The 14,258-nt window shown below is 40.1% G+C and overlaps 1 protein-coding gene across 4 annotated transcripts in view; it reads right to left on the bottom strand.

Moving 5' to 3' along the window:
* The window catches only part of LOC308676213 (dnaJ homolog subfamily B member 6-like), a 216,584-nt gene that overhangs the window by 166,907 nt on the left and 35,419 nt on the right, over positions 1 to 14,258 (bottom strand). For all 4 annotated transcript variants that reach the window (XM_081342000.1, XM_081342001.1, XM_081341998.1 and 1 more), the window contains exon 3: positions 7,922 to 8,031. In XM_081342000.1, coding sequence (XP_081198126.1) covers positions 7,922 to 8,031 — 110 coding nt within the window. The remainder of the gene's footprint in view (positions 1 to 7,921; positions 8,032 to 14,258) is intronic.

Below are 14,258 nucleotides of genomic sequence, written 5' to 3'. Positions count from 1 at the left end.
TTATAGCCAATCCTAAGCTCCCTCTTATGGCCATGAGAACACTTAAACACCCATTGGCCAATTAACATCTTAAAGTCACAACATCATCATGGCTTATATATTTCCAACCCAATATGTAGGCTATCATCATATGCCTAACAGGCGCCCAAAACCGGAACTGTTTCAGATTCTTTCTTTCCTTGACTTGCCAACAGAGACAAAAGGGGGAGAATGGAATGTGGGTTATATCTGCAGCTGTAGAGATTGATTTGGAAACTGAAGGTTCTTTCTCATAATAATTGTCTGATGCTTCCTTTCTTCTGCTGTGAAAGTGATACAAATTTAATTCCTAACTTAGGGTAGTTTAATAGATCCTGATCTTGAGTCTTTATATGTGTTTCTTGTAGAATTGTTATATCTAAATTTTTCTTACTGAGCTTATTCAAAATTATATTTCTCTTAGCTGGGGAGTTTAGTCCATTAACATTTAATGATAATACTATTAATATTTCTATATTACTGCCTCTGTTTTGATCTTGTTGCCCTTGTCCGTCTATCTTCCTTAACTTCTTTGTGTCTACACTCATCATTGTTGTCATGGTGCATTCTCATTTTTTCTCTTCTCTCTGTTTCCTGTTCTTTGCCTTGTGATTCCTGTGTCTTTCTATTATAGCTCTCTGTATTGTTCCCTTCTCTTAACTCTCTTTCTTCTAGTTCATCTTCATTGCCTAGATGCTACTGGAAAAACTCTTCTGCTTTATCAATTGAATCTAACCTATATCTCTTTTCTTGCCAGGTCACCACAATCCCTTCTGGCATCAGCCACCTAAAATTAATATTTTGTCTTATTAATTTTGATGTAATATGTTGGTAGGGCCTTCTCAGATCTCTTACCCTCCTAGGGACTTGTTTGAGGACAATTAGTTGTTTACCTCTATATTCTATTGGGTCGTCCCTTGTTCTGTGCAAAATCTCATCCCTAATTGACTTCTTCACAAATCTGATATGTACCTCCTTGGGTAAGTTATTTCTTCTCGCGTAATTTGTGTGAATACTATATATTTCATCAATCTCATTTGCCATCTCATCTTTCCCTGTCCCTAGGGCCCTTGCTAGCAAGTCCGTCATCATTTCTGGGAGGTCCTCCCCCTTCTCTTCCTTCACGTTTTGGAAACGTAAATAGTGGTCTGCTTTCTCAGTTTCAAGCAGTATAATGGTTTTTTCTAACTCTTTATTTGCTTGCAAAAGTTTTTCATTCATTTCATCTACTCTTCTTTCCTCCTTATTCATTCTCTCCTCCATTTCTAATAATTTCTGTTCATTTTTCAATATTTGCTGTTGAAAACATTCAAATTTTCCGTCCATTGCTCCCTTCCTCTCTTTGAGTTCTCCAGTATCATTCCTTATTTCACCTATTTCTCTTTTTAAATCCTCATGATTTCTCAACATAACCTCTTGCATGTATTGTAATATTGCTTGTATGTCTTTAAGTGAGCTTGCTCTCTCCTGTGGCATCATCTCCTCTATAGATCCTTGCCCTGCTGGGCTTAATTCTGCTGATGAGGCTTGGGTCATCTGCCTTCTTCCAGTCCCAACTCTTGTGAGATTTGGGATGCTTGTCATCTTTCTAAATGACGTCAGCCAACCCTCCCACTTATACACAATCTTTGTCTTTCCCTCCACCACACCTGGGGAATTTATCGTTCTTCCAAGGTTATAATCACTAGTGCCTTATATCTTAACAATGCTACATTTTGTTGCTAACACAATATCCAACCTATTACACCTATTACACTAAAACATAATAATCATTATTAATCAATTTCAAATATCTATATTCCAAACAGTCCTAACTTTTCTATATAGAAACATGTAACAATAATATAACCAATATTATACAATTCTTTAACAATAAAAACCAGGTTTCACAGTCAGTTCAGTTATGAATATTATTATATACAAGGGGAGAAATAGATTTTCTCTCCCTCCTTAAACATTCAACTTTTTGTTCCTAATTAGTCTCCTCCAAATCAATCATACCATAGGTTATATTCAATTAATTCTTATTGATCTATATTCTCAAAACAATTACCATTTATCCTTTTTGTTTTAGAAACTTTTTGAAACAAATAGTTCACTTCTTAAGTTATGAGTATCACTCTTCCCTCCTTTGATGTTAATTGGTCATTAGTTTTTCTTCAAGATGTCTGCTCTCTCAGCTCAGTCCGCACTGTCACTCTTCAGGTTTATTTTGTTTTTTTGTTAAACTCCTTCTTGGTTTTACTGCAAGAGCCAGAAAGAGAAACCACCCTTGATCTCTAGTCCTTACAGCCTGTGAGCCTGTTGCTTTAAGGTCAGATCTCTTTTCCCCCGTCTCCTTCTCGCCGTTATCTGACAGGGGAGATGAATTCCCCTTTCACTCTGGGTCCTCTCCTCTTATCTTCTCTTCTGTGAAATTCTCCGGAAAGATTTCACCATCCGGAACACTTACAAGAGTTCGCTGAGTGTTTCTTCTGCCAGGTTAGATGAATCGCTGTCCCGCTGGCTCACTGCTATTTTTGACAGCTGTCATTTCTTCACGGCCGCCATAATGGGCCGTCTCCTTCACCTGGCTCTCTATTAGGCTTTCCTGCTTTCTTCAGCTTGAACCGCCATCCTGAGCTGCTCAGCTGGGCGCCTCTGCTTCTAATCTCCCTCCGAGAGATCTGGAGCTTTTTAAAAGACCCACCGGGAACAGAGAAAAAGCTGTGAGATCGGCACACTCATTCAGAGCAGCGTCTCAACACAGCCATTCTGTTTGACAGCTGGCTCCACCTCCATATATGATATATGTTAAAGAAAGAATCCCAACAAGACAAATTTATCGAGATGAGGAAGGTAGAATATTGATTATTGAAATTTCCTTGAACAAAAAAAAGGTCTCCCTGGTAGGAATTTATGCCCCCAATGAAAAACAAAGACAATTTTATAAGAAATTGCATAAGGTTATTGCTGACCAAATTATAGTAGACCTAGATAGATGGAAAAACTTGCAGCTCTCTTTGATGGGAAGAATAGCGACAATCAAGATGAATATACTGCCCAAATTACTCTTTTTATTCCAATGTGTACCAATTAAATTAGGTAAGGATTTTTTTGAAAATTTAAATAGAGTTACATCTAAATTTATCTGGCAAGGTAAAAAACCGAGAATCAAGTTAAAATTATTACAGGATGCAAAGGAAAGAGGAGGGTTCGGCCTCCCAGATTGGGAAAAATATTATCAAGCAGCAATAGCGGTATGGATAAAGGATTGGATACATTTAAGGAATAGAAGACTACTAGCCTTAGAAGGTCATGACATGCAAATTGGGTGGCATGCTATCATGTGGGATGGAAAATATAGGGCTCATCAGTATTTTCAGAATCATCATATTAGACGGGCACTATTAGATGTGTGGATAAAAATTAAAAAAAATTAACTATATAGAAATTCCCAATTGGCTATCTATATTAGAGATTTTTATGCACCCCAAATTTATAAATCTAGGAAGTGTAATTACATATAAAGATCTCTTAGATGAAAATGGAGACCTGAAAACAAGAAAAAGATTATCAGAAGATGGTGTAGAGTTGGAATGGTGGGCATACTTACAAATACAGTCACGATACAGAAAAGATAAAAAAGAACCTGAGATAAAATTAGAGCATACACAATTAGATAAAATTCTTCTAGGAAGAGAAAATCGAATGATAAAAAAGATATACCAATATTTATTAGAACAGGATTTATTAGAAGAACAGGTAAAAGAAACAATGTTAACCTGGAGTAAAAATTTTGGTTATAATATTGACTTAGATAATTGGCAACTACTATGGGATAGAAATAGGAGGTTAATGCTAGCCACCTCCTATAAAGAGAATTTGTACAAGATGCTTTATAGATGGCATCTTCCCCCTACAAGGTTAGCAAAAATAGATAAAAAAATCTCACCAATATGCTGGAAATGCAGAAGGCTTCCAGGGACTTATTATCATATGTGGTGGGAATGTTCAGAAGCGAAAATTTTTTGGCAGTGGATTAAAAATTGGTTGGAAGAAATATTACAACAAAAAATTGATTTAAAACCAGAAATATTTTTATTAGGGATTATTAACGATAATCTCAGTAAAGCATCTCTCTACTTATTAGTACATATCTTAACCACAGAAAGATTGGCATATGCCCAAAAATGGAAAAGAAAGGAAACACACACTGAAGAAGTAATAATAGATAAAATTTTATTCTGCGCTGAAATGGACAGGTTAACCCTAGAGATCAAAAATAAGAACGAAACTGTCAGAATCCATTTATATCACATTCATAAATGTATGTTTAAAACATTATCCCCCCCCAATATGGATTCTGCCATCTCCCGAGGAAGGAGGAGCATATGTGGATTCAGCCTGCCTTAGGTTATTTCAAAGACCAAGGAAACCTTTTGAACTGGGGGGATCAAAAGGGAGGGTTAGAGAAGAAGGTATCTGGCTTGTGTTTTCTTTTAATTCTGGAGAGGAAGAAGGCAATAACCATAAAGATTCGAAGTTCCTTTTTTCCCCACAAAAGGGATGACACGAAGTAGAAGGATGGGGGCTGACTAAATGGGGTTGAGGGAAGGGGGGGTTGAACCGGGTACCCTTTATAAAATTTCAATTTGTAAAACAATACTAAGTCCTGTCTTGTATTCCCACAACCAAGCATGTCCTAGTAAAGATTCCTTTTGGACTAGAACTGACTCCAAGAGTTTTTGTCTTCCTAAGACGTGGTTTGGGGTGGGTCCTGACAGAAACGGAGTATTATGAAATTTGGCAAAATTTGTACAATTGGTTAGAGTTAAGGAGGATCGCTGAGATGAACATTGTTTGATTGGTTGATAATGTAAGGATTTTTTTATTAGCATCTATATAATGAACATAACTGAAAGATACGTATATATAACATTGGTATTCTTGAATTGTGAGCTCTTAGGAAAGTATCCCCTCCTTGTGTGTTGCTAACAGCCATTTCCATTGGGGAAAACAGGACAAAGCAGAGTGGGGAAAAATATTTTCCTTTGCTATATTTCCAGTCTGAATTAAACCAAGGCAGGATCCCTACAAGAGAGCCTTTTTAAGGACTATGTATTAATAGAAAAGCAACTAAGCTACCTCTGTTCCTAAACGCTAAAGCTCTTGCACATAAAAAATGGAGCAGCTCTGATCAACTATCACAGCCACCATTTTGACAGTTTTGCTGTACTGTTGTCTGTGCACTAAATGCAAGCACAGGATAAACTGAGGGAAGGGGAAAAAAAGAAAAGGGAAGAAGGAAGGAAGGAAAGAAGAAAGGAAGGAAGTGTTGTGATTCCTCGCCAGCCAGTGGATCTGGCAGCTGAGTCTGAGGAATCAGGTGAGGAGGAGGGGCCTGGAGTGACATTAAAAGTCAGAGGAAGGCTCTGAGGAGCTCCAAGACTTACAGTTGAACGAGGAGCCTGGCCCCTCTACTCATGCTCAGGCTGAGACACAGCTGTGCTGGGAGCCTGAGTTGGACAGTGATGAAGAACAGCTGGGACAAATCCTAGATGCACGATTGCGCAGGCAAGAGAAGCGAGTAGGACAGAGGAATACAATGGGGCAGCTCCAAAGGCAAAGGAGAAAGCATTAGGAAGCCACGCCTTGGCTGAATTATAAAACGGAAGGTGTGGGAGGTGCTGGTTGCCAAAGGCAACCGTTCATGTTGAGGATCGAGTTTCTGTGGACTGTGTTTGTTTGCCTTGGACATTGACTCAGGTTAATAAAAATTGACTCAGGTCAATAAAAGGGGTTGTTTTTTCCTTGCGGTTCCTCCCTGTTTCTTGAAGAGGGGTTTCTCATGGTGAGCATAACAAGGACTCACATAGGCTAGGACAGAACAGGAAGGAAGGAAGATTATAATGAGAGGAATGGAAGCTCTGAGGGAAGTCCTACCTTAGCACTTGGCCACCAGCAGCCCTGCTGCCCTTTTGCCATCCCCTTGCCCCCTCCTGGCCTAACCTGGTGGTCTCCCATCCTGTTGTGAAGGATGCTTTGGTTACAAAGCTGGGACTCCTCACATGGAGAGGGAGTGGTCCTCCCTCTGACCCATGCACTTTGCCCTCCTGCACCCACCATGAGCAACCTGGCCAAGGAGAGTGAGCACAGCAGCAGCAGCCTGGAGGAGGAGGTAAGCGCAGCCAGCGGCCCCTCAGGAACGTGGGGCTGGACTGGGTTGAGCTGCAGGGTCCTGGTGCTCTGGCAGCTTGATGGCCGGGCTGGGTGCTTGCCCTTCGCTGCCCAGGGCTCCGGGCAGCCCACACCACCCTCTGGGAGTCCCCCTCGCAGCCCAAGAGGGACAGTGAGGCTCCTCTGGTGGACCATGCCCTAGTGCTCACCCAATCCCCCCCTCCACTGGAGTCCCCTGGATCTCCCCACAGCCCCCCCCCCCGCCCCCCAAGTGCACCCCAGCCATTGACTTTGCTTGTCAAAAGGTTGCAAACAAGGATCACATGGCCCTGGCACACTGTGACCATCAGAAATATGAATCAGTTGCCAAGCATCCGAATGTAAATCACATGACCCGGGGGATGCTGCAATGGTCATAAATATTAAAAATGGTCATACGTTATAACTTTGAACAGACACTAAGTGAACTGTTGTAAGTCGAGGACTGCCTGTACTTTATCATTTTGTTCCTTTTTTGTCATCAGGTTTTTGACCCCTTGCTAGGCGACTGGTGGTACTCGAATACTGCCTTATCCTAAAAGTGGTACCATCGGTGAAAAGGTTGAAAAGCCCTGTCTTAAGTAAGACCAAATATGTAACAAAACTGACAACATCCTTCTCTGAATAATTTGACTTTTAGGTTATGCAGCAAAATATTCCTATTTCTTCTAAGATTCAGTTACAAGTTAGCAAAATGTGCAATGTGACAGGTTGAGGAAGGCTTTCCTAAATTTCTTCAAGACCTCTAGAGAGGAAAAAAGCTCCTAAACCTTTACCATCACGCCTCCCTTTAGCGTACTGCTCAAACTTAACAATGGTAATGAATGAGTGGTACTTATGACCAGTCCTTGAAGTTCTGGCGATCACAGCACCCTGCAGTCATGTGTTCTCGATGTGCAACCTTCCCTACTGTCTTCTCATAAGGAACATTAATGGGGAAGCCAGCAGGAAGTCGCTTAACAACCCTTGGTGATTTGCTTAACAACAGTAACTTGGGACTGCTGGAACTGCCATCACTAAGCAGCATAGTCACGTAATGCCACACTTTACAACCACATTGCTTAGCGATAGAAATTCCAGCCTCAATTACCATTGTTAATGAATGACTACCTGTAATCTTAATGTACACAACTCCCCTAAAAATCCAAACATCAAAATGAACACAAATGAACAGTGAAAACAATACAATGTTACAATAAATCCACCATTCCCAAAATTTCAATGTAAACTAAAAGGTTCTTCACACTCCACTGTACTCTGTCTGCACCTCCCAAGGGAGATTATAGTTTGGGAAACCCTAACTATAACTAATAAAGGACAGAGCATCTGCCAGAAACCTGAATTTACATATTGGTGGGGAGAGTGAAATCAAGACTAAGCTGCATATTGCCCCCATTTATATAATCTACATCTAAATATAAAATTATTCAAATCATATAAATTATCTTCCCCTTAAACACTATGCCTGCTCCCCACTCTTACCAGCACCTTCCTTTCCTTCCCTCCCCTCTCCACAGCTGCTGTGAACAATTATCCAGTGCAGCATCTCTCTATTTTTCCAAGGAAAGTCCAGAAGAACATTTTTACCGGGTCCAATCTTGCAGAACTTTTTCCTTGATATTATGGGGCCAAATATATATTCAATAGTTTTAGGCATGTTCTAACTTCCACAGGTCCTGGTGTGGAAATCTTTCATATTACTCACCATCTGACAGCACTTCATAAGCCTCAGCAACTTGCTTGAATTGTCTCTCAGCTTCCTCTTTATTATCTGGATTTTTGTCAGGGTGCCATTTTAATGCCAGTTTACGGTACCTGAAATCAAAGCCAAAGATACTTTATTAAAGAACAACACTGCATGAACAGAAAAACAAATTAGCCTGATGAACTAAGAATTTTTTAAACATTTTAAACATCAATAGATATACTGATTAGCAATGTTAATTTCCTAATACATGATAAATATAATTTGCCCATAAGATTGCTCAAACTTGAGAGATTTATCTTGCCCCACTTTGCAAGCTCCCAAAGAACTAAAGGATAAACCATCTGAATGCGCTGTACCGCAATATATAGAAGAGCACAATAGGAAATGGAAAAAACACAGTAGAGGCAATTCACAGGGGTACTAAATTCTATACATAAACACAATATGTGAAAAAATAAAAAAATATTAAATTGTTTAATTAAAAATCTCATCCAGATTATACTGTGAACTGTTTACCGGCTCCTATTCTGATAATTTTATCAATCTATAACTGAATCATAGGAAGGGGTGATTAGGAAATTAGTATTAGCAACCAATTTCTTAATTTAGATGTCACAGCCAACTGATCCATAAACTTGTCCCAATTCTCAGGACTAAGTTTTGTAAGATCAGTTTTTTATTCTTGATGTAAGTTTCTGACATAAGAAACTTTATCTGAAGGCATATTTTCTTGAATGTTTTAAATAACTTCTGCTTTAAACAATCTTTCTCAGCTAATAAAACATCTAGCTATGTGACCAATTTCAACTGCGAGATTTAATTCTGGGTAAACATATAAATAATCCCCTAAATCAGGGGTGTCAAACTGCCAGCCTGCAGGCCGGTTGCATCATGCGGAGGCCACACCCACCCCAACTCCGGCAATGCGAAAAAATTCGCGATATGTCGCGACATGTCATGTGACATGGTGAGTCTTGACACCCGTGACCTAAGTGGTAGTAAAGTAAGCATGAGGAAACTTTTTATAGGCTGAGAACTGCAATCACTTTTGTGTAGCTTAAGGCCTTCCTCAAAAAGTGGCTAATGCCAGGAATATAAGAAATACAGGTAGTCTTTGACTTACAACCATTCATTTAGTGACTGTTCAAAGTTACAATGGCACTGAAAAGTGACTTATGACCCCTTTTCACACTTATGACCATTGCAGCCTCCCCATGGTCACATGATCAAAATTTGGATGCTTGGCAACTGGTTAATATTTATGACGGTTGCAGTGTCATGTGATCACCTTTTGCAAACTTCTGACAAGCAAAGTCAATGGGGAAGCCAGATTCACTTAACAAGCATGTTACTACCGTAGTTTCCGGCATATAAGACTACTTTTTAACCCATGAAAATCTTCTCAAAAGTCAGGGGTCGTCTTATATGCCGGGTGCTGAAAATTTAGGGACAGGGCTGGCTGGAAAACCTGGAGCGGATCTCCCATTTAGTCTGCGCAGGGAAAGCGGGACCAATTGGAGAAGAAGCTGCAGTCTGTGATTTTTTACAGGCTGGGGTCTGGGCGTCTTTTCTTCTAAAGTTGAAGACCAGCTGTAGTATATCCCAACTTGAAAGGCAGGTGGGGAAGCCAGCAGCCAGAGCAGCGGCTTAGCTCTAAGGACACATTTGACTCAGGAACTGGGCGGGCTGGCTGGAAAACCTGGAGCAGATCTCCCATTTGGTCTTTTTTTTAAAAAAATCCCATTTATATCCTGCCCTTCTCCGAAGACTCAGGGTGGCTTACAATTTAAAGCACAAATCAATGTGCTTAGCAATAGCCTTCATTCTGTGTATATGCCTGTTTATTAGGGCTTTCACACACACACCCCCAGCAGCATTATTACAAAGTCAGCTTATTGCCCCCAACAATCTGGGTCCTCATTTTACCTACCTTGGAAGGATGGAAAGCTGAGTCAACCTTGAGCCTGGTGGGATGAGAACCTGCACTAATTGCAGGCAGCTTGTGTTACTTAAGGCTCTGCACAGGGAAAGCTTTAGAGTGAATTAGGAAAAGTGAAAAAGTGAATTAGGAAAATAGGGAATGGTTGCTGGAATCAGGGGCTGCCACAAAGAAGAGGGAGTCAAGCTATTCTCCAAAGCACCTGAAAGCAGGACAAGAAGTAATGGATGGAAACTAATCAAGGAGAGAAGCAACCTAGAACTAAGGAGAAACTTCCTGACAGTTAGAACAATTAACCAGTGGAACAACCTGCCTCCAGAAGTGGTGAATGCTCCAACACTGGAGGTTTTTAAGAAGAGACTGGACAGCCATTTGTCTGAAATGGTATAGGGTTTCCTGCCTGAACAGGGGGTTGGACTAGATTTTTTTTTTATTTTAATTCCATTTAAATCCCGCCCTTCTCCGAAGACTCAGGGCGGCTTACAAGCTTAGCAGTAGCCTTCATTCTATGTATATGCCTGCTTATTAGGGCTTTCACACACACCCCAAGCGGCATTATTACAAAGTCAGCTTAATTGCCCCCAACAATCTGGGTCCTCATTTTACCTACCTCGGAAGGATGGAAGGCTGAGTCAACCTTGAGCCTGGTGGGATGCGAACCTGCACTAATTGCAGGCAGCTGGTGTTACTTAAGGAGGCATTAACCCACTGCTCCACCAAGAATATACCATTTTAGAATCTATTGTCTCTTTAATATATAAAGCGACTCCTCTTTTTTCTGTTGTGTTGATGCATAATAAAGTTTTCCAATTTTTGGACATTCCAATAATTTATGATGCTGTACTTTTATGTGTGTTTCTTGCAAATAAATTATATCCAAATTCAATTTCCGTAATTTCCTAAAAATCTTATTTCTTTTAATTGGAGAATTCAGTCCATTTATGTTTACTGAGAAGATTCCATTTTCTTTATCCATTTCTATTTATTTATATTTTGGTCTAGTAGATCTAGTAGTCCTTTGTTCTCTGGCAAGTCCTTCATCCTCGCCCTTTTGGTCATCTTCCTCTTTCTGTTCTTCTGTTTGTGCAGTTGCTCCTTGAGTCCTCTCTTCTGTTTGTTTCTGCTCCTTACTCTTCCCTTGACTTAGTTTCACTCCCTCATCTAAAATTGACCTATTCCTCACTTCAAAATCTTCTGCTTTCCAAATTGAGTCCAGTCTATACCTTGTATTGTTCCAGTTTATTAAGATACCTTCCGGCATCAACCATCTAAAATTTATGCCATTGGCAATCAGTTTCGTGGTCAAAAAATTGTACTGTCTTCGTGCATCTCTAACTCTCTTAGGCAGTGCTTTTTTTGTAAAAGAAAAAGGTGCCGGAACAAACACATGTTATACAATTCGCCTTGCCTACCCTACAAGGTTCCATCCAAAAAAGGTGCCGGAACTCCGTTCTGAGCGTTCTATGAGAAAAAAGCCCTGCTCTTAGGTATGTGCTTTAAGACCACAATTTCTTTATTTTTATATTGTATTGGTTCATCTCTAACTTTCCGTAGTACTTCATCTCTTGTTGTCTTCTTTGTAAACTGCACATGTACTTCTCTTGGCAGCTTATTTCTTCTTGCATAGCTTGAATTGAAGCGAAATATGTCATGTAACTCAAGCTGAATTTCTCCTCGATCTGCCTTGAAAATCTCCTCCAGGATGTCAATAATCACCTCCGCTATGTTTTCTTCTCTATCCTCAGGAATGTTTTGAAATCTTAAATAATGTTCTGCTTTATCCATCTCTAAAGTCTTGATTGCATTCTCTAATTTTTCATTTTCTTTTAGTAACATTTCTATCTTTTTATCATTCTCATCTGTTTTTTCGTCAATTTTGTGTATCTTGTTGATTTTTTATTATTTGATTTTGAGTTTCAAATTTTCCCTTTATGTCCAAAATTTCTTCATTTAATTTCTCCAGTTTACTTTGTGTACTTCTGTGATTTTCTTGCATTTCTAGATGGTTCCTCTCCAAAGTCTCTTGATTCTTTAACATAAGATCTTGAAGAAATTTTAATGAAGTCTGTGTTTCACTTTGAGCAGTGCTTATCTTTTCATGTTGCAACATTGCTTCAATAGATCCCTGTGTTGTAGGACTGGATTGTCCTACTGAGGGTGCTGAAGAAGTTTTCTTCATGGGTCTAGTAATATTCGATGAAGTCATTTTACAGCTTACAATCTAAAGCCAAAACAACATCTGTTTTAATTTAGCCAAATTCAATAGAAGTAGCTTCTGGGTGGCAAGGCTCCGCCGCCGGCAGCCATTTAGGCTGTCAGCCCCGTCGTCTCTGTGGAGCCGCCGAAAACAGCGCCGATCAGCTATTTTGACGACTCGGAAGCCCGCTCCTTGGGAGAAGAGGAGGGGGTGAGCGCCCAGGCAGGGGTAGAGCTCTCCCGGGCTCCCAGAGTTGAAACTCTGGTGGCTGAAGGATTGAGCCCCCCCCCCGAAGCCTGAGTTTGCTCCGGACCTCGGGACGCCTCTGCTCCAGGGCTTTGGAGCAGAGCAGGGCATAGCAACCATCCCTGCCAACAAGAGTGAACCTCAGATAACTTGGATGCAGGCAGAGCGGTACAGGAGAATCAGGTGAAAGCAAGTTTATGATCTTTAACTCGGTGGACTTTGTGGAGTTTGATAAAAGTGAAAGTGCGTAACAGGCAATAGTGGGTGAAAATGGCTGCCAAATCCTCTAAAGTTCCTAAAAGCGCAGGGGCTTCTCCGGTGCAGCAATCTTCGCTACAAGCTTTAATGCCCCCCCCTGCACCTGCACCTGCACCTGCCCCCAACAACCTGGGTCCTCATTTTACCTACCTCGGAAGGATGGAAGGCTGAGTCAACCTTGAGCCTGGTGGGATGCGAACCTGCACTAATTGCAGGCAGCTGGTGTTACTTGAGGAGGCATTAGCCCACTGCTCCACCAAGGCTCTAGATGACCTCCAAGGTCGTCTTCTTCTTCTTCTTCTTCTTCTTCTTCTTCTTCTTCTTCTTATTATTATTATTATTATTATTATTATTATTATTATTATTACTATTACTATTACTATTATTATTACTATTATTATTATTATTATTTAATCCACTTGCACTGTTTTATGTTTACATGTTTGATGACAAACAGCCTTATGTTTATAAGTGACAGTTTTCCTAAGCACCTGCATGTCATAAGCATTTGAATTAAAAATACCATATTAAAATCAAATCTGATGTTTTTTAATTTTTATTTGGTGTGCGTTGGAAGAGGGGTAGTCTTATACGGCGAGTATAGCCCAAACCCTATAATTTAACAGGAAATGTAGGGGGTCGTCTTATACGCCCAGTCGTCTTATATGCCGGTAATACGGTAACTTAACTGCAGTGATTCACTTAACAACTGTGACAAGAAAGCTCATAAAATGAGGCAAAACTTAACAACTGTCTCACTTATCAACAATGGACTACCTGTATATAACCTGCCAGAGCTTTAAAAATGAGTACGTGCCCCTCCTCTAAAGATGGCTGCTACACGGTAAGGTTTTTTTTTCTCTTACCGACGATCTGCTGATTACACTACTAAAGCTAGTTCTTTGGCAGTGCTGCTCCCTGGTTTTGAATGGGAGCACTTAGGAGTGACCCAAGATGACTTTTGGACGATCGTAGACCCAGTGGGGAAGGGGAGGGTTGAAGATTCTAATTTCCTCTGGAAGCGATCAAAAAGTCACTGGGCGTATCCATCTTCCTGTCAAGCAGTTTCATTTCCTAAGATGCCTGAGTATTCATTTTCACTTTTTGAATTTTATTTTGCTTTTTGCTTGAAAAGGTGATTATTGGTTGAATGCTGATTTATTTCAAACCCTTGCTGGACTCTAATTGCTTTTTCTCTTTTTTCCTTTTGATATATGTTGTTCTGGATAACCTCTGTCCCTTCCGTATAGAAAGCACAGCAGCATTCAGAGTGGTGGTGAAGAACTATCAGACGCTCACCACTGGATTCTGTAGGTTTTGAATTTGCAAAATACCTGGTGTTTATTTCTCTTGATTTTTTTCTTATAACCTTGGATTGAAATATAGAGGAAAACATACTTTTGTTGTTGTTCTTTGTTCCATGACTAGGTTTCACAGATTAAAATGGCTGAACAGTATCTAAAACCTAAGAAAGGAGGGAGGGGAACTATGCAGCTTCTATCTCGATTCCTCCTTCAAAAGCTTGACCAAACTATAATGATTGTTCAAAAAATTGTAGGATCTGAAGCTTTATTTTTCGATAAAGATACACAAAAGGACTTTGATCCAGTTCCAGATCAAAGTGGTAATCTCACAGCTGGAGAACCAGTAAAGTAGATTTCACCTGTTGTTCCGAACTTTAAGTCTGTACATTT

The sequence above is a fragment of the Vipera berus genome, assembly GCF_964194415.1.
Source record: "Vipera berus genome assembly, chromosome: W".
In the NCBI taxonomy this organism is placed as follows: Eukaryota; Metazoa; Chordata; class Lepidosauria; order Squamata; family Viperidae; genus Vipera; species Vipera berus.
This window is presented reverse-complemented; position numbering and strand designations above follow the sequence as displayed.